The 26,290-nt window shown below is 47.1% G+C and overlaps 1 protein-coding gene across 1 annotated transcript; it reads right to left on the bottom strand.

The window, feature by feature from the left end:
• Nucleotides 1-8,239: 8,239 nt before the first annotated feature.
• Nucleotides 8,240-24,124, bottom strand: LOC143927443 (hyaluronidase-2-like). The gene is made up of 4 exons (XM_077451519.1): nt 23,996-24,124; nt 20,682-21,650; nt 18,295-18,384; nt 8,240-8,966 (listed from the first exon to the last, which is right to left on the bottom strand). Exons 2-4 carry the CDS (start codon nt 21,627-21,629, stop codon nt 8,550-8,552), a joined length of 1,455 nt encoding a protein of 484 aa, XP_077307645.1. The 5' UTR covers nt 21,630-21,650; nt 23,996-24,124; the 3' UTR covers nt 8,240-8,549.
• Nucleotides 24,125-26,290: the final 2,166 nt, after the last annotated feature.

Here is a 26,290-nt window from a genome sequence, read left to right as displayed (position 1 = left end):
ATTGAAGACTGAACTTGATAAAGTCTACAAAGAAAAAAACGAGAAAGCAAAATTACAACCACCAGTCTATGAGCCATGTAATAGAGTATATAATATACTCTAAGAAAGGACATTACATTTATTTGTAATGGACCCATCTGACGTCACAGATATGAGCTCCCTAAGCAATATTAAAGGGAGGGGAATTCCCAAAATTGCCTGCTGTATCCAACCCCCTCCCCCCCCCCCGAATAGAGGGTTAGTGTCACAGGGGATATTGGGTCAGCGTCATAGGAGGTACAGGGTCAGTGTCACAGAGAGTACAGGGTTAGAGTTACAGGGCACAGGGTCAGTGTCACAGGGGGCAGAGGGTCAGTGTCGCAGGGACACAGAGTCAGCATCACAGGGGGGGTACAAGGTCAGCATCACAGGGGGTACGAGGTCATTGTCCCAGGGGGTACAGGGTCATTGCCACAAGGGGTACAGCATCAGTGTCACAGGGGGACACCAGGTCAGTGTCGCAGGGGGTATAAGATCGGTGTCACAGGGGTTACAGGGTCAGTGTCAGGTCACAGGGGGATACAAGGTCAGCATCACAGGGGGTACACAGTCAGAGTCTTGTGTGGCACAGAATCAGTGTCACAGGGGGTACGAGGTCATTGTCACAGGGGGGTAAAGGGTCATTGTCACAGGGGGTACAAGGTCAGTGTCATAAGGGCATGAGGTAATAGTCACGGGGGTACAGGGTCATTGTCACAGGGGGTACAGGATCAGCGTCACAGGAGGACACAAGGTCAATGTCACAGGGGGTACAGGGTTAGTGTCATTGTCACAGGGGGTACAGGGTCATTGTCACAGGTGGTACAGGGTCAGTATCACAGGGGGTAAAGGGTCATTGTCACAGGGGGTACAGGGTCAGTGTCACAAGGGTAAAGGGTCATTGTCACAGTGGGTACAGGGTCATTATCACAGGGGGTACAAGGTCAGTTTCATGGGGGTAAAGGGTCATTGTCACAGGGGGTACAGGGTCATTGTCACAGGGGGTACAGGGTCATTGTCACAGAGGGTACAGGGTCAGTGTCACAGAGGGACATAAGGTCAGTGTCACAGGGGGTACAGGGTCAGTGTCAGGTTACAGGGGGGTTCAAGGTCAGAATCACAGGGGGTACAGAGTCAGAGTCACGTGTGCCACAGAATCAGTGTCACAGGGGGTACGAGGTCATTGTCACAGGGGGTACAGGGTCAGTGTCACAGGAGGACACAAGGTCAGTGTCACAGGGGGTACAGGGTTAGTGTCATTGTCACAGGGGGTACAAGGTCAGTGTCACAGGGGGGTACAGGGTCAATGTTATGGGGGGTACAGGGTCAGCATTACAGGGGGACACGAGGTCAGTGTCACCGGGGGTACAGGGTCATCGTCAAAAGCAAGGAAGCTGCCATCCCTTTTTGATCTGCAACTGTCATGATGCTGCACATATGATCATTTATGACTCCAGCCATTTGACAGTTTGGGTGAGAGCACAAGCAACTGTGATGCTTACATTGCCGACAGGCCAGAAATGTAATTGTTTTTTAAACCATGAAATCGATAGGTTTAGTTCTGCTTTAACACTAATGACCTGACATCTGAGGGGCTCTGCATCAAATGTCTGTCCAGAGATTTTACAAATTCTCTATCAGCGGCCAACACATCTTTTGAATTTTCACAAAATGCCCCAAATCTTTCAGGTCCTATTTAACCCTTTGTATTGCTTTAACAAGTGTTAAAAGTCTAATGCATGGAAATACAAGGTACATGTGTACTGCCAATGAATAGAAGATTTATTTTTATTTTTTTTTCTTATGTCATCAAAGCTCATTCATTTAGAATTTATTCACCTCACTGCAATGCATCAAAGAATAAAAAAAAAAAAAAAATCAAAAACGGAAAAAGCTGCGAATCAGTCCTATCAGAAAACCCCAATAGTAAAATATCCCTCCATCCTGACCCTGCAGGTCTTTCCTTTTCCACAGCCCAAGTGTAGAGAAGAATTTAAACTTTTGACCATTTTAAATTGCTCTCTGGGACCCCACAGGGGACACATCTCCTCATTTCCTGTCCCAGTGACACGAAATGGAGTGAGCTGGTGTCACCAGAACATCGAAAACAAAGACAATCATCATCATCAATCTTCTCTATCATAACATAAAAGTGGAAAAAGAAACTTTGTTGCAGTGTGTGTCCCCACTGGGACATTCCCTTCAGTTCCTGTCTATTGAACCCCCCCCCCCCCCCCTGTCACCTGAACAGGAAGTCAGTGGGAAACTCAGAAAGCAATAAAAACCCAACAGAGGGTCTAACCCTTCAGACCTGGACTAACCCTTTAGAAATGGACTCTAGACAGGTGTTCATAGACAATTCCCATCTGACACTTACTGGCCGGGTGCTGAGTCCTCCTGGAGATCTTGGCTCTCCCTCATGTGGGATTGGCTCATTATATAGCGGGGGGGAAATAGTCGCAGGTTGTGATGCTTCGCTGCATATCAATATCACACCCCGGGCTGTTCTGGAGATATTTTTATCTTTTATTTCATTTCTCAATTACAGGTGACTCCACCCTGGTAAAGAGAGGTGACGTGTGTTGAGCAATGTGCCAACTCACTTCAGGCTTAACCACTTGCTTACTGGGCACTTAAACCCCCCTCCTGCCCAGACCAATTTTCAGCTTTCAGCGCTGATGCACTTTGAATGACAATTACGCGGTCATACAACACTGTACCCAAATGACATTTTTATAATTTCTTTCCCACAAATAGAGCTTTCTTTTGGTGGTATTTATTTACAGCTCGGAGTTTTATTTTTTGCTAAACAAACAAGTTGTTATAAAATTTTGCAAACAGGTAATTTTTCTCCTTCATTGAAATGCGCTGATGAGGCGGCACTGGTGGGCACTGATAGGCTGCACTGGTGGGCACTGATAGGCACAGTTAAGGCGGCACTAATAGGCACAGATAAGGTGGCACCGATAGGCACAGATAAGGCAGTACTGATGGGCACAGATAAGGCGGCACTGATGGGCAAAGATGGGCACAGATAAGATGGCACGGATGGGTGGCACTAAGGGGCACTGATAGGTACCACTGATAGATGGGACTGATGGGCACTGATAGGTGGCTCTGATAGGTGGCACTGATGGGCGGCACTGCTGGGCACTGATGGGCACTGGTAGATGACACTGATGGGCACAGATATGTGGCACTGGGGTGCAGCACTGTTGTTGAGGCAGATGTTGCAACCGAATGAACGAAAAACAAATTTTACTAATTTTTTTCAACATTTTTTTTTCTAAAAGAACAAAAATTCGAAGTGATGAATTTTGACGAAAAACTAATTGGGAACGAATTGCACACGTCTATTGCCCGGATTTTAGTCAAAGCGAGTCTAATAAATGCCCCTTTAACACGAGACTCCCGCCAAAAGGTTTCGGCTAAAACGGGATTCTTAGAACCTCGGTCAGGTTCTGATTGGCCTCACTTTTTTCTTACTTCCTATCACAGAGACACGGCAGGAAGTGAGTAGAAATTACCCCCCTCAATGTAAATCAAAATTCCACTTTTGGCTAGGGTTGCCACCTTTTCTTCAAGTCAAATCCGAACACTTCCATTACACTGTAAGGGGGGACTCTTCAGACTCTGATGTAAGGGAGAACTCTGTAGACTCTAATGCAAGGGAGAACTCTGGGGACTCTAACATGAGGGATGCTCTGGGAACACTGATTTCAGTGGGAACACTGAGTACTCTGATACACGGAGAGGATGCTGATATAAGGGGGGACACTGTGGTGTAAAGGGGAACTCTGATGTAAAGGGGTGCTCTGAGAACTCTGATTTACCTTTGTGTACTCACTCAGAGGCAGAAGAGAGAGAAGAGGGGAGACTTCAGTCACAGAAAGGGATGGATGGTGAGCTCACTCACCCCTTGACAGTCAGCACCTCTCATCCAGATGTATCTGAGGCTTCTGGACTTCAAATTTACAGCCCCTCGCTTTCATTTCCATGAGGAATAGAGCCTGGGATTGGAGTGAGGGCAGACACAGAGGGGTAGGGGTGGGGGGAAGAGGAGCAGATTAAGCCCTCTCTCCTCTCCTGTCTGTATGTTGGGGGAACTATTAGTTCCAGCTTTGAGCAGTGTGAAAGAGTGTAACAGACACTCTCAGCTTAGGCAACTGCAGCCAGAAACCCTTCTGGGAAGCCATAGTCCAGTCAGAAAAATGTGTCTGGGTTTCAGGCAGTTTGAAACCTGGACACGTGATTGCAAACCACAACTGTCCGGGTGAATCCCGGACAGGTGGCAACCCTACTTTTGGCCTCCATTCGAAAATATTTCCTCATCTCCCGATCCGATGATAAGCGTAACATTTGGATTTCCCTTTTTTGTTACAGTGACAATGACGAGCGCCGGGAATTGTGTGATTGATTCTCACGGCAGTAAAAGCCAGACAGGTGTTAAAGCGTTTGTTACCCCAACACTTCATATTCCTGATATGTGCCCGCTGTACCATGTACTTGTAGGAAGAAGTCTCCTGTTCTCTGAGTACTAATGACCCTGGGCAGAGGAAGGACTGTAAGGGAGATGGCTACTGAGGTGCTGCACATGCTTTCACTTGTGTCTACTGTAGCCCGTCCACTAAATGCTATTGATTGCGTAATGTCAGGTGACTCTGGAAGGTATGCCCTGGTGATACAGTGGCAGTGCCGCTGAGCAGTGCCCACCCCTCCTTGGACAAGGTCACTGCACCCACTTCGGCTGCTCCTCCTTCCTGCCCCCCCCCCCCTTTTTCTCAGCCCTGTGCCCCACTATCATGCAATAAACTAACACATGTTTATGTGTCACTTCTATTTATTTGGTGCATAAAATGCTAGCTCATTGTGCATATAGTAGAAATTGGGGCATTTCGTTCCATAAGACGTGGTCATGAAATTGTGAGATTCTCTGTGCTTAGACTGCATGCGATCTGTGCTGCTGCTGCTGCTGAAAATCATTCTGCATTGCAAAGTTTGCATATCACTTTACTTTGTTATTGCAGATTTCTGTTTGAAATTTTGGGCAGTTGTAAAAAAAAAAAAAAAAAATCTGGAGGGGAAAAGGAAAGTAATTATTATCAGCTTTCTGATTGCACCCAATGCCTGCATTCTGCTATTTTTCCACTAGATGGAGCCACATTCCTCATATTGTGTTTTCCATTAGAACTATAGAATGATTTGTGCATTATTATTATACAGGATTTATATAGCGCCGACAGTTTACGCAACGCTTTACAACACAATACAATACAAGACATGGGGGAATCAGAGGGCCCTGCTCGTTAGAGCTTACAATCTAGGAGGGAGGGTCAAGTTATACAAAAGGGTAATATCTGTGTATAATGTGCTGGTATTGGATTTATAGCTGGAGGGGTTTTGTCACTGAGATGGTTATTTGAACAACGTTAATCCATTATATCTGTGTAGAGGACACGAGGTTTCCAGAACTTGATACAGACACAATAAGGGGACATTGATAATGATTGCTCAGGGTGAAGCCGGGGAAGGTCTCCGTCACAACGTCTTTTATTTGTGTGTCCATTTCTTAGACACTGCATGTTCTGTACCTTTTATTATATTCCAGGCGATCTTCTTTTTGTTAGTGGAATGTGGAAGTTTCCAAATCTTTAGCCAATGTGCTTCTGATCAGGTTTTGGTAGCCGTCTTTGACTTAAAGATCTTCGCTGTATCCGAGCACCGCAAACCAAAAACACAACAATTGAATTCATTTTTAATATTCAAAGCAAACTACCCCCCCCCCCCCCCCAAATTTATCCAGGTCTTTATTTTGTTAAGCAATCACTTTGAAAGCCTCGCCCTTGTCATGAATGCAGCCTAATCAGTGCCCATCTGCAGCCTCACCATTGCCATGAACGCAGCCTAATTAGTGCCCATCTGCAGCCTCACCATTGCCATGAATTCAGCCTCACCCTTTCCATGAATGCAGCCTAATTAGTGCCCATCTGCAGCCTCACCATTGCCATGAATTCAGCCTCACCCTTGCCATGAATGCAGCCTAATTAGTGTCCATCTGCAGCCTCACCATTTACACAAATGCAGCCTCACCATTGCCATGAATGCAGCCTAATCAGTGCCCATCTGCAGTCTCACCATTGACATGAATTCAGCCTCACAGTTGCCATGAATTCAGCCTCACAGTTGCCATGAATTCAGCCTCACCATTGCCATGAACGCAGCCTCACCATTGCCATGAATGCAGCCTCACCCTTGCCACGAATGCAGCCTAATCAGTTCCCATCTGCAGCCAAACCATTGCCATGAATGCAGCCTCACCCTAGCCATGAATGCAGCCTAATTAGTGCCCATCTGCAGCCTCACCATTGACACAAATGCAGCCTCACCATTGCCATGAATGCAGCCTCACCCTTGCCATGAATGCAGCCTAATCAGTGCCCATCTGCAGCCTCACCATTGACATGAATGCAGCCTCACAGTTGCCATGAATTCAGCCTCACCATTCCAATGAACACAGCCTCACCATTGCCATGAATGCAGCCTCACCATTGCCATGAATGCAGCCTCACCATTCCCGTGAATGCAGCCTCACCATTGCCATGAACGCAGCCTCACCCTTTCGATGAATGCAGCCTAATCAATGCCCATCTGAAGCCTCACCACTGACATGAATGCAGCCTCACCCTTGCCATGAATGCAGTCTAATCAGTGCCCATCTGCAGCCTCACCATAGACACAAATGCAGCCTCACTATTGCCCATCTGCAGCCTCACCATTGACATGAATGCAGCCTCACCCCAGCCATGAATGCAGCCTCACCATTGCCATCAGTGCAGCCTGATCCATGCCCATCTGCAGCCTCAAAGGGGATGGGGGGGGGGGGGACAGGATGAGCACCAACAGATTACATACAGGAGAATCTCCTGTTTACTCAGCGGCCTCTTTAATACAAAGTCCCGCCTCCTGTGATAGACAGAACAGTCATCCAATGCCAGCCCAGGAGACGGGACTTCCTATTACAGAGACCGCCAAGTAAAGAGGAGATTCTCCTTTATGTAATCTGATGGCACTTCCTCCAGCCCCCTCCCTGTGCTCTTTGAGGCTACCAGGATGAAAAATACAGTATATATCTTTTGTGGCCCCCAACGAATCGATTTTTCTGGGGGCCACAAAAGATATATATATATCCAAATTACCATTGGGGCCGCATTAAACTCCTTCACTCCTGAAGACTCATGGAAAGTATGACATCATTTGCCTAGGCAAGAAATCAGGAAGTAACTGAAGATTTTTTTTTTTTTTTTTTAAACAAGTAAATATAATATACTTTTCTATCTATTTACTAACGCTAACAGCATGACGAATAAAAATGATCAATGTTGATTGGGAGAGTGAAGTTCCAGTTTAAACTAGGTCTAGGGATAGAGAAATAAACTGTAATACCCTAATCCTCACTCCGACAGGCTTCCAGACCATCGGTTCTGCGTTGTATGTGATGACACCGGTGTGCAATCGCCAGCTGGAGCACTTTTAGAGAAGAGGGTTGGGGGGACGGGTCATACAGAGTGGAGGAAGCCAGCTGGAGCGAGGAGTAAGGTATGTACCACAGCTTTTTCCTCCATCCCCATACTTAACCAGCTTTTAACCCCTTGCTGTGAGGATGGAGCATTTTTCAAGTCTATGAAAGTTAACACAGCCTGCAATACCATCAGCCACCACTAGATGGCGACTTCAGAGAAAATTCTTGCATACATTCTGGTGCATAGTGATTCCCACACACTTCTGAGATTCCCCAAACTGTCCTGCAAGCTGGAATACTTGCATGATGACTTTCCCCGCTGCCCGCTCACAGACACATGATCTTGGATAGCCTGCCACCATCTGCAGTTTGTCAGCTGACTGTTCTACTAGCCAATCATACAAACACAGATCCCTGTTAGGCAAATCTAATCGTTTTCACAAACTGGTGAACCTCCGCCCCGGTCTCAAGTCTTTTGCAGACTCTGTGTTCCTTGGCCTTCATGATGCTGTTTGTTCACTAAGGTTCTCTAACAAACCTCTGAGGGCTTCACAGAACAGCTGTATTTATACTGAGACTAAATTAAACACAGGTGGACTCTATTTATTAATTAGGTGACTTCTGAAGGCAATTGGTTCCACTAGATTTTATTTAGGGGTATCAGAGTAAAGGGGGCTGAATACAAATGCCCCCCCCCCCACACTTTTCACATATTTATTTGTAAAAAAAAATGTTGAAAACCATTTATCATTTTCCTTCCACTTCACAATTATGTGGCACTTTGTGTTGGTCCATCACATAAAATCCCAATAAAATACATTTAAGTTTTTGGTTATAATATGACAAAATGTGAAAAATTTCAAGGGGTATGAATACTTTTTCAGGGCTCTGCATGTCGGCTGCGCTCTATAATTTTATATGGACCTGATCTTATCTTACAATCCTTGACTGTTCAGGTTTAAATAAAATTATTAAAGAAAAGGGCATTGAGCTTCTTCTCCCCCAAGGCTTTTCACCAGTCCAGCAGCCTCAGCAAGATTACCAATAATATGCGGGACGGTGCGCTGCCCCTGGTGGACTCCGAGGATTTTGCACCGTTGTACATGAGATCCCTGGAGCCGCAGGTTCTCCCAGGAGAGTCCAGGTAGCACTGACATCGAAAATGTGTGCGTAGAAATGTGACGTCCTCCGATGACAGCCGACCCTCCGCCCACATTGGGAGGGACGCATTGGACCCCGAGGGCGCCCGAACGATGCAGAAGTTGGCGGGGTTGAGGTGTAGATAGGCGTTGGTCGCATTTTCTTTCCGCAGGCATCGTCCGTTTCCACCGCAGAGCGTCTGGCTGCAGAGAGAGGCCGCCGTGGTCACGTTCACGATGTACTGACCCAAATCTCCGTCCAGGTACCACGTCATGTTCTGGCAGGTGGGCTGCGGAGAAGAGAGCCGGATGAGAAAGGTTTGTAGAGACCCTACAATAGATCTTCACATCCGCCAACACTCAGCACACACTGTCACCTGTCACCCTCACTACACACCCGTCACCCATCACCTGTCACCCATCACCCTCACTACACACCCGTCACCCGTCACCTGTCACCCATCACCCTCACTACACACCCGTCACCCTCACTACACACCCGTCACCCTCACTACACACCCGTCACCCGTCACCTGTCACCCATCACCCTCACTACACACCCGCCACCCTCACCCATCACCCATCACCCGTCACCCTCACTACACACCCGTCACCCATCACCTGTCACCCATCACCCTCACTACACACCCGCCACCCTCACCCATCACCCATCACCCGTCACCCTCACTACACACCCGTCACCCATCACCTGTCACCCATCACCCTCACTACACACCCGCCACCCTCACCCATCACCCGTCACCCTCACTACACACCCGCCACCCATCACCCTCACTACACACCCATCACCCATCACTCGTCACCCATCGCCCGTCACCCATCACCTGTCACCCATCACCCTCAGTACACACCCGTCACCCATCACCCTCACTACACACCCGTCACCCTCACCCATCACCCATCACCCTCACTACACACCCGCCACCCATCACCCTCACTACACACCCGTCACCCTCACTACACACCCGCCACCCTCACTACACACCCGTCACCCTCACCCATCACCCGTCACCCTCACTACACACCCGTCACCCTCACTACACACCCGTCACCCTCACTACACACCCACCACCCATCACCCTCACTACACACCCGTCACCCTCACTACACACCCGCCACCCTCACTACACACCCGTCACCCTCACCCATCACCCGTCACCCTCACTACACACCCGTCACCCTCACTACACACCCGTCACCCTCACTACACACCCGTCACCCTCACTACACACCCGTCACCCATTACCCTCACTACACACCCGCCACCCTCACTACACACCCGTCACCCTCACCCATCACCCGTCACCCTCACTACACACCCGTCACCCTCACTACACACCCACCACCCGTCACCCTCACTACACACCTGTCACCCTCACTACACACCCGTCACCCGTCACCCTCACTACACACCCGCCATCCGTCACCCTCACTACACACCCGTCACCCTCACTACACACCCGTCACCGTCACTACACACCCGTCACCCTCACTACACACTCGTCACCCTCACTACACACCCGTCACCCATCACCCGTCACCCTCTTACACACCCTTCACCCTCATTACACACCCGTCACCCTCACTACACACCCGTCACCCTCACTACACACCCGTCACCCTCACTACACACCCGTCACCCATCACCCTCACTACACACCTGTCACCCATCACCCGTTATCCTCACTACACACCCGTCAACCTCACTACACACCCATCACCCGTCACCCTCACAACACACCCGTCACCCATCACCCTCACTACACACCCGTACCCTCACTACACACCCGTCACCCATCACCCTCACTACACACCTGTCACCCATCACCCTCACTACACACCCGTCACCCTCAATACACACCCGTCACCCATCACCCTAACTACAGACCCGTCATCCATCACCCGTCCCCCTTACTACACACCCATCACCCTCACTACACACCCGTCGCCCTCACTACACACCCGTCACCCTCACTACACACCCGTCGCCCTCACTACACACCCGTCACCCATCACCCACACTACACACCCATCACCCTCACTACACACCCGTCACCCATCACCCTCACTACACACCCGTCACCCTCACTACACACCCATCACCCGTCACCCTCACAACACACCCGTCACCCATCACCCTCACTACACACCCGTCACCCATCACCCTCACTACACACCCATCACCCTCACTACACACCCGTCACCCATCACCCTCACTACACATCCATCACCCGTCACCCTCACTACACACCCATCACCCGTCACCCTCACAACACACCCGTCACCCATCACCCTCACTACACACCCGTCACCCATCACCCTCACTACACACCCATCACCCTCACTACACACCCGTCACCCATCACCCTCACTACACACCCATCACCCGTCACCCTCACTACACACCCATCACCCTCACTACACACCCATCACCTGTCACCCTCACAACACACCCGTCACCCATCACCCTCACTACACACCCGTCACCCATCACCCTCACTACACACCCGTCACCCATCACCCTCACTACACACCCATCACCCTCACTACACACCCGTCACCCATCACCTTTACTACACACCCGTCACCCATCACCCTCACTACACACCCGTCACCCATCACCCTCACTACACACCCATCACCCTCACTACACACCCGTCACCCATCACCCTCACTACACACCCGTCACCCATCACCCTCACTACACACCCGTCACCCATCACCCTCACTACACACCCATCACCCTCACTACACACCCGTCACCCATCACCTTTACTACACACCCGTCACCCATCACCCTCACTACACATCCATCGCCCTCACTACACACCCGTCATCCATCACCCATCCCCCTTACTACACACCCGTCACCCTCACTACACACCCGTCATCCATCACCCGCCCCCCTTTACTACGCACCCGTCACCCATCACCCTCACTACAAATCTGTCACCCTCACTACACACCCGTCACCCTCACTACACACCCGTCATCCATCACCCGTCCCCCTCACTACACACCCGTCACCCTCACTACACACCCGTCATCCATCACCCGTCCCCCTTACTACACACCCATCACCCTCACTACACATTCATCACCCTCACTACACACCCGTCACCCTCACTACACATTCATCACCCTCACTACACACCCATCACCCTCACTACACACCCGTCACCCTGGATATGTTTTGACTACGTTTACTTTGTTTACCTTTTTTTATTATTATTATTATTAAACAAGTGAGATTTAACTGTACTTCTATCTCAACCTGGTTTAACCTGCTGCTCTCAATCGCCCCCTTCTGTCCATGTCCCCACTGCGGTTGGGGATTTTGCAGAGGAGTGTTGGCAGCTCTGCACACGCTTCGTTTTCAGTGAGTTTCTATGCTGAGCATTTCCTCCCCATCACATCTGAGCACCTCTTGTCCCGGCCCTGCCTCCGCCCCCTTTTAACTTAGTACCTGAGGTAGAATTTTTAAGCAATGTGGCCCAGGATGCTCTTGGCCCCATCATCTAATCAGGCCGGGGGCTTCCCAAACCACCGTCCACATATTTGCACCATTTTTCTGGTCTACTATACACACTACACTGTACCCATATGAAATGTTTATATATTTTTTTCCCCGCAAATAGAGCTTTCTTTTGGTGGTATTTGATCAGCTCTACTGTTTTTATTTTTTGGGCTATAAACAAGAAGAAGAGTGACAAGTTGGAAAAAATATATATAGATTTTTTTACTTTTTACTATAATAAATATCCCAATTTTAAAAAAAAAAATTTCCTCAGTTTAGGCCGATATATATTCTTCTACGTATTTTTGGTAAAAAAAAAAAAAAAATCGCAATAAGTGTATATTGATTGGTTTGCGCAAAAGTTATAGCGTCTACAAAATAGGGAATAGATTTATGGAATTTTTTATTCTTTTTTTTATTTTTATTTTTTACTAGTAATGGCGGCAATCTGCGATTTTTTTCATGACTGTGACATTGCGGCGGACACATCGGACACTTTTGACACTATTTTGGGACCATTGTCATTTATACAGCTTGTTTCGTATATATATGCCACGCAGGTGAAAAACTTTTCTGTTTACATTTGTTTCTTCGCTCATCATGGAAGATTTTACCACAGTTATGTGATTGGACGCTTTTCATTAAGTTTTCTTCCATTCAGAGTTTGGGTTTTATTGTGTTTTAGGTATTACATACCCTATTGTGTTTTTCACCTTTAAGAGGTTTTTGAACACTATTATCTTGTGCTATAAAATGTTCCCATACTTTTCTCCCTGGTTCACCATATCCGGGGTGACCCTCCTCCTTGGCACATTTATCGCTACACTTTTTTTTCTATTTATCTGGACTTTGTTTGTTTTGGTGTGAGCAGATTTTTTCTTATTTATTTAATCTATTCACTTAGTGGTTTAGCGCAGCAATTTTCCTAACCTCACATTTATGCAGCGATCAGAGCTATAAATATGCACTGATTACTGTATAAATGTCACTGGCAGGGAAGGGGAGATCAATGGGTTAAATGTGTTACCTAGGGAGTGATTCTAACTGTAGGGGGGATGGTACTCACAAGGGGAGGAGACCGATCGGTGTTCCTCTGTACTGGGAACACAGGATCGGTCTCCTCTCCCCTGACAGGACGTGGATCTGTGTGTTGACACACACAGATCCCCGTCCCGGCTCTGTTACCGGCAATCGTGGGTGCCCAGCAGACATCGTTGCGCCAAAGCATGCGCACTGGCTGCCAAGTGACGCAGAGCGCGCACGCCCCCCCCTAGACAGCCAGGAGGCCCAGGAAATGATATGACGCCCGTCCAGGGTGGGGGATCCCTCCTGCGGACGTCATTTGACTACGGGCGGGGCATGAAGTGGCGAATTACCACATTGAACACCTTCTAATTCCCGGTAACAGACAAGCGGAATTCCGCTCAAGCTTGACTTGCATACACACGGTCACACAAACATTCGCTGAACTTTCGACCGGCAAGAGCGCTGTGACGTACAACGCTACGACGGGCCGAGAAAATGAAGTTCAATGCTTCCGCGCATGCGGCGAATTGTTTTCGAGCATGCATAGGAAGTTTTTTGCGTTGGAATTGGTACAGACGGTCGGAATTTCCGATCAAAACTTTTTCTGACCGAAAAATTGAAAACCTGCTCTCAATCTTTAGCTGGCTGGAATTCCGCCAGCAAAAGTCCGACGGAGTATACACACGGTCGCATTTTCCGACCAAAAGCTCTCATCGGACTTTTGTTGGCGGAATTTCCTTACCCTCCTAGTAAGGCTGCTAGTTAGGTTAGATAAATTTAATTCATTTGATTCCCCTGTACTCATTGGAGCAGCGTGTGATTACTTTGGGCTGTTCTGGGTTTTACTGGTTGCGGGTTTGACGGCCTCCTCCTACCACCTGGAGGATTCTGGAATGTATTGGGCTGGGAGAGTCAAATTAACAGTCTGAATATTTTTTGTGGTCTCAGCTGATCCCTGGGGGGGGGGGGGTGCCCAGTAGGCAGTTGGGGTGTGCCTACATAGTCTGAGACCTGAGGTAGCCGGGTTCATGTCCAAGAAAATAAGTTCCCACCCTGAAGGGCTGCTGCCCCTCTGGGCAGTCCAGCTGTATTTCCATGCTTGCTCATTGAGGGCCCAGAAATGCTAAAGCCTGTGCAAGTACTCACTGAGGTCCCAGCTGTGTTAGAGTTGGGGGGAGGGGGGGAGCAATTCTGTTGGCCCTTGTGGAACTGATTGAGAGATTTCACTGGGGTTCCGGTCTGGAGAGTTTGTGGGAGGTATCAAAGTATCCAATATGACACTGTGAGTAGAGATCTGTGTGTAGGATCCTAGTGACTGTTTGCTGCTACTACCCCTTGTGCATCAGTGTCAGTTCTTGCTCAAATTGGGGTATTTTCTATGGTGTCCCAGCATTGCCTAGTTGCTGCTAGAGGGACTCTTCTAAGAAGCTTTGAGAAAGTGAGAAATGTCCCCATGTTTCTACTACACATGTGCAATTTGTTTAGTTCTGAATTCGTTTTTTTTAGTGAATTTTGACAAATTTCGTTATTTTCCGAAATCTCTGAATTTCCGAATTTCCAAAATTCCAGAATTTCCGAATTTCCAAAATTCCAGAATTTCCGAATTTCCAAAATTCCAGAATTTCCGAATTTCCAAAATTCCAGAATTTCCGCATTTCAAATTTCCGCATTTCAAATTTCCGCATTTTCAAATTTCCGAATTTTCAAATTTCCGAATTTTCAAATTTACAAAATTTCAAGTTTCCAAATTTCCGAATTTTCAAATTTCCGAATTTTTAAATTTCCGAATTTTCAAATTTCCGAATTTTCAAATTTCCGAATTTTCAAATTTCCGAATTTTCAAATTTTCTAATTTCCGAATTTTCAAATTTATAAAATTTCATGTTTCCAAAATTTCAAATTTCTGAATTTTCAAATTTACAAAAATTCTAAATTTCAGACATTTGGAATTTCGAGATTTTGGAAATTCTGAATTTCGAAAATTCAAAGATTTGGAAATTTGAAAAACCCCAAAATAAGAATGAAAATCTGAAAATTCAAAAGAATGAAAATTTGAAAACCCGAAAATCTGAAATAATAACGAACTAATAATAACTATTAAATTATAGGTGTTGGAATTTCCTTTCAAATTTTTCTGTTCGTGAAAAATAAAACAAATGAAATGAAAACGAAAACAAACAAATTTTTTGGCAGTGCACATGTCTAGTTTCTAATGAAGTATCCCACAGCTACCCTATCCAAGTTAAACTTTTAATAAAGCATCACAAAAGGATACCCCTGAACTAGCTGCTGATGCACTACTAGTACTACTCAGTGGGTGGGGGTGAGAGCTACATTAGCTACCAAACACACTACATGGAATATACAGACACCTAATGGGGGAAGAAGTAAGGAAGCATGGGCCATACCATTATGGTATAGAAAGTTACACAACATTGCAGGTGTACCAGAGCCAAAGGATTCCATAGGTCAGTGATGGTGAACCTTGGCACCCCAGATGTTCTGGAACTACATTTCCCATGAGGCTCAACTACACTGCAGAGTGCATGAGCATCATGGGAAATGTAGTTCCAAAACATTTGGGGTGCCAAGGTTCGCCATCACTGCCCTAGGTGATGAGGGTAATGTCTGGAGCAACCTGTTACTTGGTTGAAAATTCAACAACTGCTCCAATCAAATCCCCAGGTGCCAAATACTCCTGCGTAGCCAATTCGTCAACCTTTCAATATGGGCCGGATCAAGACAGGCTGCCCCTCTCTGCAGGGGCATCAGAAAAATGGTGCTTCAAAACCAGAATTGGATTCTTAAAATTAATGATTTTTAAGGGATTTAATTTTAAAGTATTTTATATTAAAGGTTTTTAAATTTAATTAATTGAAAGATTTATTCAAACAAAAGAGCCGGTGTCCTTATCATATAAGGTCCCCTATCGGATAGTGTCTGCTGTGTACTGCGCATGCGCAGTACACAGCACACACAGATTCCCGAAAATAGCCGAGGATGAACGGCGCCTGCGCCGTGAGTCCAGGTTCTAGCCCCACCATCCAAGTGGACATAGAGTAGGAATATAAAAGAGCCAAGTGCAGCGAGGCCGAGCCCGAAGCGTGGCGAGTGAAGCGAGGCCGTGAGGGGCCGTCTAATTTTCACAACGCTATGTCCGCTTGGATGGTGGGGCTACCACCTCCACTCGCGGTGCAGGCGCCGTTCATCTTCGGAGATTTTCCGAAGCTTCTTCTGCCCCGTACTGCGCATGCCCAGTATGGGGTGGACACTATCTGCCAGAACACCAGACAGTAGTTAAAAAAAAAAACACAGACTGTCTGGCTCAGGACGGGGCCATCACGTAGCAACCCTAGTTAATCAACAGAACTTTGCTTGAATTCTGTTTTGGTCCCCAGTCCCTGTGCATATGGTTCTCGGAGGAAACCAACCCATTGCTTAAAACATTTCCACTTGTACAGGGGATCCGAGGCCCAAGCTCCCCAAATAACCATCAAGGCCCACCACCCCCCTGTCCTACAGCTGTGATATGTAAGAGAGGCTATTGCCTACAGAGGCAGCATTTTCTGACTCCATGACCCATGGACTGGACTGTCTGGTTCAGGAGCAGGCCATGTAGCAACTCTAGAATGAACAGGTTAGAAGAACCTTGCTTGAACCTCTATTTTGGTCCCCAGCTCCAGTCCCTGTGCATATGGATCCCCTGGCTCTTTTGGAACCCAACCAATTTTGTGGGCAGGTGGGGCAGTGGTGAGGTTGTTGGTCACGTCTTCCACGGTTATCCATTAACTTGTTGAACGCCAAGTACTAGATCACACGTGAGGCCTACTCCACGTGGGTTCTTTTGGGCTACGTTAGGCTCTCTGTTAAAGGGCCACTTTACACACACTTGGGTACCTTTGTCCTTGTGCCATTTTCACCAATGCCTTGGGGCAAGGCTGAAGCTGCTGTGGAGGAATACTCTAACTTAAGGTGGGCCTCTACTCTAATACCGCGTACACATGATTGGAATTTTGGTTGGAAAAAGCTCTGATGGTTTTTCTGACGGGATTTCGCTCAAGCTGTCTTGCGTACACACGGTCTCACCAAAAATTCCGACCGCCAAGAACGCGGTGACGTACAACACGTACGCCGGGACTAGAAAAAGGATGTTCAATACCCAGTAGCCAATAGCTTCCATCTCGTAGTTGAATCTGAGCATGTGTGAGGTATTTTCACGTCGGAATTGCATACACACGATCGGAATTTCCGTCTGAAAAATTGAGAACATGCTCTCAATCTTTTGCTGGCGGAAAATTCGGTCAGCAAAATTCCGATGGAGCGTACACACGGTCGCATTTTCCGCCGAAAAGCCCTCATCTGTCTTTTGCTGGCCGAAATTCCAACCTTGTGTACGCGGCATTAGAGATGAACGTATACCATGTACGCTGACACTGTAAGTTTTCTCCAGTTAGTTCTCGGTTCCCCGTGACAATGCACGCCTTCACAGTAACAGATCACAACACACGATATGGATCTTCATCAGGGCAGGACTTACCATTGGGCTTGACTGGGCTCAAGACCATGGGCCCCACCCAAATGGGGGCCCCGGCAAGATACATAGCCGAGTGTACTCGGCTCGGCTCTGCTCACAGTCATGCCCAGTCCCGCCCTATTATGGACATAACACAGGGACTGCGTGTGACTGTGAGCCGAGCCGAGTACACTCGGCTACTCTCCACTCGGGACTGGGAGAGGACCCGAGAGCCGCCGAGAGCAACCAAGAGGACTTTGTATCTCGGCGGCACAATTTTTTAACTTCAAGACTGCAATGACAAGGCCTAAAATGACACTGGACAAGGCTGCAGATGGACACTGATAAGGCTGCATTGATGGGCGTTTAAATGTACGTTTTTTTTCCTTAAAATTCCCTCCTAAACTCGGGGTGCGTGTTATATGCTGGCGCATGTTATACGCCGATAAATATGGTAATGTATAGAAGGCAGGGCCCAAAAGTGACTCAAGCCCAGGGGCCCCCACCACCCTAAGTCCTGCTCTGATCTTCATACACTCACCTTGTTTTTGGCATATTCTGCATCGCCCCAAAATATCACCCCAGCCGCCCCCTGCGCCGCACTCTCTCCGACGGTTGAGATGAGATCCATCTAAAAGGTAGAAAATACAAAATCATTGATTAGAATATTGAAATATTAAACCAAATGAATCACATAGATACATTCCTTTCCTAAAGAAATTATGATGTTAATGAAGACCTGGAGCAAGAAACAAGGATGGAGTAAAGGTCGATTCCCATTCCTTACTGTGTGCCCTACAGCATGTCTTCATAGGTGTGAATGGGCCCCAACTCATTGGTACACCCTCTAGAAGAGAATATAGAACCGTCAAATTAAAGGGTCACACCACCCGATCACAACATGTTAGTGTTTGGAAGATGCTGGAGAAATGAAGGAAGGAAATCTAAACCTAAAACGTAAACCTAGACGCTAAAATCTCATATAAGCTTTAAAATTATCATTTCAAAAGCTTTCATTAAAGCAGTCACTGGTGATCCTGCCAATGGAGGTCCTTCCTTGTTGAGGCACTTCCTGTTATGGTAGCCTTTCTCAACCTGAGGTCAGTAGGAAGAATGCTCCTTACATTTGTGATCAGTGGGAACTATAAGCAGGGCTGTCTTTAAGGCAGGGCAAAACGGGGCAGCTGCCCTGGGCCCTGTCATTGTTGTGGGGCCCAAAGCAGCTGCCTCATACTTGCCAACTATGCCAGTGTAAATTCCCTTGTCCCTTGAAGTTTTAGTCCCAATATCTCAGTGTGAAGTGATGGTACTAATGCCCAGCTCTGCCCTATTGTTGTGTACAGATGACTCACCCGCAGACCCTGTGTTTACATGTAAATAACCGGCATTCATATATAAATAGTGGCGGCATTACTAAGTAAATAGATGCGACTGGCAGCATTGATATGTAAATAATGGTGGCATTCATATGTATATCATGCTCCCCTGCAGTGATGTGATGATGTGCTGTAACCTCCAGCAACCAATCAGTGAGCCGTAATGTGTGCTGTAACCTCTAGCAACCAGTCATTAAGCAGTAATGATATGCTGTAACCGCTGGTAACCAATCGCAATTGCTGCCTGATCTGATACAGTAAACAGATTTTAAGTCTATCTGCTATTTATTGTATGTCTCAGAGCAGGTGGAGAGCAAAACTGCATGGGGGGGGGCCCAAGAAAAATGTTGCCCAGGGTCCAATCAGTATTAAAGACGGCCCTGACTATAAGGAAGGAACATAAAACCAATTATGTTTTACAGACAGCTAAAAACATAATTGGTGTCATGATGGAACTATGGTATGGAGGCATTGTCAAATGGAAGGACAATCAGTCACAGCTCAAGGAACCCCCATCAACCGCTAGAGCAGGGGTAGGGAAGCTTTTTGGCTGAGAGAGCCATGAACGCCACATATTTTAAAATGTAATTCAGTGAGAGCCATGCAATATGTTTAAAACTAATTTATTTTTATTATCGATTAATCGACTAATTTCAATTATAACTGTAATATCCACGTCATCTCCCCTATGATTGTCTGCTTCCTTACCACTACACAGGCAGGCAGATCCACGAGCAGTTGAGGCGGGTGATGTTGACGTCAGCGCGCCGCTCACCTAGGGCGCTGCCGGGTGTACCAAAATGGCCGCAGCTAGGCCGAAGCTTGGGGCCTTTCCTATGGGCTCAATCCACGGATCGGCGCACCACGCAATCCGCGGGTTGAGAGGTGAGAGCCAGATGCAGCCATCAAAAGAGCCACATCTGGCTCGAGAGCCATAGGTTCCCTACCCCTGCTTTAGAGCAGTGATGGTGAACCTTGGCACCCCAGATGTTTTGGAACTACATTTCCCATGATGCTCATGCACTCTGCAGTGTAGTTGAGCATCATGGGAAATGTAGTTCGAAAACATCTGGGGTGCCAAGGTTCACCATCACTGCTCTAGAGGAACGATAGGGTTCCACTGAACCCAGGCTCAGAATGGCTGTATTATGGGGGGGGGGGGGGTAACTGTTTCCCAGTTTTGCTCACCCTACCGCATGTTCCTTTGGTGGAGAATACAAGTGCCTGTTTCAACGACCACTGTCCATCACTGTCACTATCGGGAAGCTGGTCCAGTTTAATGACATGCAGCCAATACTGGACTGAGGGCATGTAGGCAGGAAGTGGCCATAAGAGGATGCAGGAGCTCAACAGCACTAAGATGGGGTAAAATGATGATCATTGTAGCTCTTTATTCCTGGGATAATGACTGGGCTGGGTAAGTTGTTGGGCTCCCCAGAGTTTTGCTTAACTGAACCTTTATTTTACCATCCCTCTCCTTTGTGTAGGTGATGATCACTATTGGCAGAAAGGACCTTTCTGCTGGTGTGCTTCGCTCATTGTGTTGTCTTACCTGGGAAAGAAGGTTGTTGTTTTCTTTGTAGGTGGGTCTTGCATACACGAAAACAGGCAGAGAGTAATCTGTGTGTTGTGGTGCCATCCTCATGGCCTCTTTTACCCGGTAGCGGGCGAATTTACGACCATTCACAGAAGACCTAAGAGCGAAGTCTAGGTAGATGGATGGATAAAGGGCGCTACTCTCCTTCCACAGCCACCATAATTTTTCATTACGTGCCATCTCCACATCGGGGCACTTGCCAGTATAATTATTCCAGTTGGTTGAGTAGTCATAGTTGTGGCAGTCTGGGTACAGGTAATACCCCCAGAGCTGGCGGGGTCGGAGCTTTTTGGCGTGTAGCAGTGTTTCTACCATGAACTCACGGGCAGATTTTTCGAATTGATTCTGAGCTTCCCTGTTCACCTTTTCGTCCGTCCAGTTGGGATATCGAGAAGCCACCAGCTGCCGGGAAGCTTGCCTGTATATGTCCATCATATTCCAGTTCCGAACCCAAATGGGTCTCCATTCTTCCCAGTCAATGACCCCCAGTCCAGTTTTATTAACTGACGGCATGTATTTGTTAATCCCGACCAACATCTGGTCCAGGTGAGCCCGCAGGCTGGCATTTTGGGGCACACCTCCATTGACGGAAACATTGTACTCGTCATAGAAAGGGTAGAACCCCAGGCGCTTCTTGTAGAAGAGGGTGAGATTCTGGCCCACAATACCCTCAGTAGGTGTTGAGTTTATGTCAAAAAGTCGAAGATCAAGAGACATGTTGTAACGGAGCTGGCAGTTCTGAGTGGGCGCATTCCACGCCACCATGAAAGGGCGACCGCTGAACACGGGGCGGACGGTGGGCTTGTGTGTCTCCACGTTAGATGACTGCACATCAACTACTATGGTAAGGAGACCCAACAGGATCCAGGAGAGGATGAAGAGGGTTGTCATTGAGGATGTCATGGAGACTGAGCTTGGAAGGACCTACAAACAGAAATGAGAAAGCAACATGTTACCACACAGGAGAAGGAGACACAACAGGAAGTGAGAGGACATCTATACAAAGTGAGGGACATTCTGCTCTCCAGATGTCTCCAGAGCAGGAGACCATACCCACCGACATTTTGAGATGGGAATGAGGGACACCTACTAGCAAACGTATTTAGGCATAGGACACGCCCCCCGCCACACCCCCTTAAAGGAAAATTAACCGAGCGCGTGTACACAAGTCCATCGGACAAAAGTCCAAAGTACAAACACGCAGGCTCGGAAGCAGAAGCGGTCAGTCTTGTAAACGAGCGTTTGTGATGGAGGATTAACATTCGTGACGCGGCAAATTATGAAATCTGGAAATGCAGCGCACAATTCTCTTCTTCTTTAATGGGATAATAATGAAGCTGATTTGCTGGTGATACTGATGGAGTTGCAAATTAAGTTTCAAAGGCTTTTTTTTTTTTGTCATATTAAGAATAATATTATTATTTTACGTTGCGAGAATTGCGATCTTTTTATTCTAAGAAAAAAATAAATCGGGATTCTCATTTTGGCCAGAATCGTGCAGCTTTAGTGTATATACAGCCCATGCACGTCATCCATGCATGCGCTCTAAAGGAACGGCCACCCGCTTTCTGCACACCTCACAACTTTTTGGGATGGGAATAAAGCACACCTATTAGCAAAGGTATGCAGGGCATAGGACACACACCCATGCCACGCCCCCTTAAATGACAATTCTACAAAAATTGGTTAAACTCACAAGCGGTGTACTGGGTGGCACTTTCTCCTAGCAATAAAAATGGGTCTCTGGTTCAAATCTCAACCACAACACTATCTTCCTGGAGTTTGCATGTTCTCCCTGTGCCTGCGTGGGTTTCCTCTGGGTTCTCCGGTTTCCTCCCACAATCCAAAGACATGCAGGTAGGTTAATTGGCTCCTGTCTAAATTGCCCCTAGTATGAATGTGAGTTGGGGACCTTGGAGTGTAAGCTCCTTGAGGGCAGGGACTGATGTGAATGTATAATGTAAAGTGCTGTGTAAATTGAAAGCGCTATTTAAGTACCTGAAATAATAATAAATGCTTTGTTTACCACTCTAATTCCTTTATATCGGCTTTTGAAATTTACAATTGCAGCAAAATGGGATTTGGATGAAAGGTTTAGCGCTAGGAAACACTTTTTTGAAAGATAAATAGCACATTTTATATACAGCTATACAGATCAGACCAAAATGAGGGACAAATAAGGAGGAACGAGGGACAGAGGGACATTGCTCCAAATCAGGGACAGTTGGGAGCCAAGCTTTCTGTGCCTCCATTGAGGATATTTCCACTCATTTCCTGTTCCAGTGGCACCAGGGCAAGAAATTAAGTTGGCTTAAGACACAGATAACAACAAAAAACATTGTGAAACCTTAAAGAGGAACTACATTGTATTTTAGTGCCGCAAAACAAATTTAATTTATTTTTAATATTCAGTGTAACCCCCCCCCGGGCCAGATTAACGTAGGGGCTATTGGAGCTGCAGCTCCAGGCCCTTACCTTAATATAGGCCCAGCAGGGACGGACTGACCATTTGAACACTGCACTGCATGAGATGCTCCTTGTACCTCCTGCAGCAGGGGGAATCTGGAAGTCGGGGGTGATCGGTGTGGTGGGCAATCACAAGCACCATCACCATGACAGCCTCCCTCTATGGCTCTCCATGAAGCAGCTGAAAGCCACTCCACCTCCTCTAGAGGGAGATCGGTGCTTGTAATTGCGCCCCCCCCCCCCCATACTGATCACCCCAGACTGTCCATTAGATTCCCCCTGCTCTGGCCCCCCATGTGTATGCAGTACTGATATCTTCCACTGCTCCCAAAAAAGTATTGTGAAAAAAATGTAAAAAATAAAAAAACTCCAACAAATAATAATAAATGAAGAAAATAATTCAAAAATGTAGTAAATAATTAAAAATGAAGGGCTCATTCACATGGGTTGTCTTGCGCATACAGTGTGAATGAGAGGTTTGTTTAAAATATTTAATTTACTTTAACAAAAAAAAAAAAAAATGTTTTCATTTTATTTATAAAAAGGCCCATCAAAATCCTCAGCACCAGGCCCATGATACTCTAAATCCAGCCCTGCCCCCCCCCCCCCCCCCCCCATCCATTCATTCATGTCTCCATGTTTCATTTTGCTGAGAAATCACTTTGAAAAACACCCCCCTAGCATTTCTGGCTGTAGCTATCTTGTGTAGGGGCAAATAATTAATTTCCCTTCACTTCCTGTCCTCTGTCCCCATGTCACTTAAACAAGAAGTGAAGCAATTCCAACCTGACAGAGGAGCTTACCCTTCAGCTTTTGTAGAAGTTGACTCTAGACAATTTCTCATAGACAGTTCCCATCCGAGGCGCTGAGTCCTGGTGGTGATCCGGGGTGCTGAGTCCTGGTGGTGATCCGGGGGGGTTGAGTCCTGGTGGTGATCCCGGGTGCTGAGTCCTGGTGGTGATCCCGGGTGCTGAGTCTTGGTGGTGGTCCGGGGTGCTGAGTCCTGGTGGTGATTCGGGGTGGTGAGTCCTGGTGGTGATCCGGGGGGGTGAGCTCTGGTGGTTATCCGGGGTGCTGAGTCCAGGTGGTGATCCGGGGTGCTGAGTGCTGGTGGTGATCCGGGGTGCTGAGTCCTGGTGGTGATCCGGGGTGCTGCGTCCTGGTGGTGATCCGGGGTGCTGAGTCCTGGTGGTGATCCGGGGTGCTGAGTCCTGGTGGTGATCCGGGGTGCTGAGTCCTGGTGGTGATCCGGGGTGCTGAGTCCTGGTGGTGATCCGGGGTGCTGAGTCCTGGTGGTGATCCGGGGTGCTGAGTACTGGTGGTGATCCGGGGTGCTGAGCCCTTGTGGTGACCCGGGGTGCTGAGTCTTGGTGGTGATCCGGGGTGCAGAGTCCTGGTAGTAATCCGGGGTGCTGAGTTCTGGTGGTGATCCGGGGTGCTGAGCCCTTGTGGTGACCCGGGGTGCTGAGTCTTGGTGGTGATCCGGGGTGCAGAGTCCTGGTGGTGATCCGGGGTGCTGAGTCCTGGTGGTGATCCGGGGTGCTGAGTCCTGGTGGTGATCCGGGGTGCTGAGCCCTTGTGGTGACCCGGGGTGCTGAGTCTTGGTGGTGATCCGGGGTGCAGAGTCCTGGTAGTGATCCGGGGTGCAGAGTCCTGGTAGTGATCCGGGGTGCTGAGTCCTGGTAGTGATCCGGGGTGCTGAGCCCTTGTGGTGACCCGGGGTGCTGAGTCTTGGTGGTGATCCGGGGTGCAGAATCCTGGTAGTGATCCGGGGTGCTGAGTCCTGGTAGTGATCCGGGGTGCTGAGTCCTGGTGGTGATCCGGGGTGCTGAGTCTTGGTGGTGATCCGGGGTGCTGAGTCCTGGTGGTGATCCTGGTTCTGGTTCTGAGTTCTTCCTCATTCAGGGCAGACTCAATGTATCACGATAATTAGCTCAGGCTGTGATTCTATGCTGTATCAGGAGGCGTCCCACCCCGGGCTGTTCCGGAGCTATTCTTACAATTCATTACCTAATCACAGGTGACTCCACCCTGATGAATGGAAAACTCGAGAGGGAGCACATTATCAAAAAAATAACACAAAAAACAATGACTTGGGATGACAAGGGATTGTCAGAGTCTCCGCTATTGAGAGAGAAACCTGAAGAACACCTTCTTTAAAGGTTGAAACCATCCACAACCCCCGGGGACATGTACTGCCTTCCTGGGATTTACTACAGAGGACAACATTTCTTCCATAAAGATCCTCCAATTTATTAGGACGTATCAGTAATTCTCTTTCCTGGACATTATCCTTATAATTGGTATTAAACTCCTTTCTGAACTTTGAGCAAAATTTGTTTTTGAACTAAAAAGGAAAAACTTCTATACCAAAAAAACCGAAAAATAATAATAATAATAATAATAATAATAATAAAAAAAATGTAAGAACCAAGTCTTTGGGGGTTTCCCTCTAATGTACGCGGGACGTTTTTACAACCTCTCCTGAACGATTTAACTTGACAGATAGTAACCCACGTTTAAAACGTCCGTTTTACCACGTTTACATGCCGCGTCTAGCTGCGTTTTGCCACGTTTGTGTTTAGAAGCGTTTGAAAAAAACGAAAAATGAAAAACGCCTGTAACCGAAATGCGGCTAAATGCAAGATACCGCGTTTAGAAGAGTTTGATGCTTGAAACGCCTCTAAACTAAAGCTGCACGATTCTGGCCAAAATGAGAATCATAATTTTTTTTCTTAGAATAAAAAGATCACGATTCTCGCAATGTAAAATCTTTCACATTATACAAAAAAAAAAAAAAAAGGCTAACTTTACTGGTTAGTTTTTTTTTTTTTTTTTTTAATTCATTAAAGTAATAAAAAAAAAAAATGTATTTGAAAGATTGCTTCGCAAATACAGTGTGAAATAAAATATTGCAACAACCACCATTTTATTCTCTAGGGTTGCTATTAAAAAAAAACAAATTATATATATATATCTATATATATATATCTATATATATAGATATATATATATATATATAGATATATATAGATATATATATAGATATATATATAGATGTATATATAGATAGATAGATATATATATAGATAGATATA

Source organism: Lithobates pipiens, unplaced genomic scaffold, assembly GCF_037356315.1.
Source record: "Lithobates pipiens isolate NorthernLeopardFrog02 unplaced genomic scaffold, aLitPip1_a1.2 Scaffold_23, whole genome shotgun sequence".
In the NCBI taxonomy this organism is placed as follows: Eukaryota; Metazoa; Chordata; class Amphibia; order Anura; family Ranidae; genus Lithobates; species Lithobates pipiens.
The sequence above is the reverse complement of the archived record's forward strand: the minus strand, read 5'-3'. Positions and strand labels throughout refer to the sequence as shown.